This window comes from Tupaia chinensis, unplaced genomic scaffold (assembly GCF_000334495.1).
Source record: "Tupaia chinensis unplaced genomic scaffold, TupChi_1.0 Scaffold000183_1, whole genome shotgun sequence".
NCBI lineage: Eukaryota > Metazoa > Chordata > Mammalia > Scandentia > Tupaiidae > Tupaia > Tupaia belangeri.
In genome coordinates, this window is record NW_006159658.1 from 885,659 (window position 1) to 886,560 (window position 902).

Here is a 902-nt window from a genome sequence, read left to right on the forward strand (position 1 = left end):
AACAAGGAGTATTTACATAAAACTAGCCTTAAACTAACTTAGTCTACATATGCTTCTAATGCTAATTTGGTTTATACTAATTTGACCTAACAAATGTTAATTTTGGCTTAAAATAGACAGGTGGGAGAGACTTATACTTCCTGGCCCTTGTCTTAGGGAACCACATTCCTAAAAGATCACTAATTGGCTTTATTGTAATAGTTGGGAGTGATATCTTACTCTTGCAGGGTACAGTAATAACAGTAAAACTCACAGCAGAGGAATTGACTACAGGCCAGTAAACGACACAAGGAAGGGCTCGTAAACTGGGCCGTGCCTCAGTTTCTTCCCAGTCCAGGACTTGCTTAGAATGGGAGGCAGCCTCCTACCAGCTTGTGTTGTCTGCATTTCCCCGTCAGCTAGGAATTGTTTGTACTGAACATCAAGCTCTTAAGCGATGTCTTTGATCTTGGCCTGCTCAGCCAGAGAACTTCTGCACACCTCAGTGGAGCCTCCATGTGGCTGTTCCTGGAACCTCACAGTTTCTTGAGGTCATAAAGAACACGGTTCAACTAAAAACTCTAAAGGCTAAGGTTCCTTTATTTTTTTCCCTCAGGAATTCATCACCAAGGATCTAAGAAAACATTCTGCTTATTATGTGGGGCTGTCAGATCCAGAGGGTCAGGGACATTGGCAATGGGTGGATCAGACGCCGTATAATGAGAGTATCTCGTGAGTATGGAATTGGATAAAGGCTTCTAGGGTCCTGGATTATGCAAGGAGTGTAGGGTGTTTTAAGTATCAAGTGTTAAAGAAACAAACAAAAGAAAACCAAAACCCTAAGAGAATATTTTTGTAAAAGCCTAGGTCTATTTGACATCTATGCCTTTTTTTTAAGAGGGATTTTTTTTTTTTGGAGAGGG

At 41.0% G+C, this 902-nt stretch overlaps 1 protein-coding gene across 1 annotated transcript in view; it reads left to right on the forward strand.

The window, feature by feature from the left end:
- LOC102481925 (C-type lectin domain family 4 member A) overlaps positions 1–902 on the forward strand; it is a 30,105-nt gene that overhangs the window by 25,933 nt on the left and 3,270 nt on the right. Inside the window, exon 5 of the mRNA XM_006146630.3 lies at positions 596–711. Coding sequence (XP_006146692.1) covers positions 596–711 — 116 coding nt within the window. The remainder of the gene's footprint in view (positions 1–595; positions 712–902) is intronic.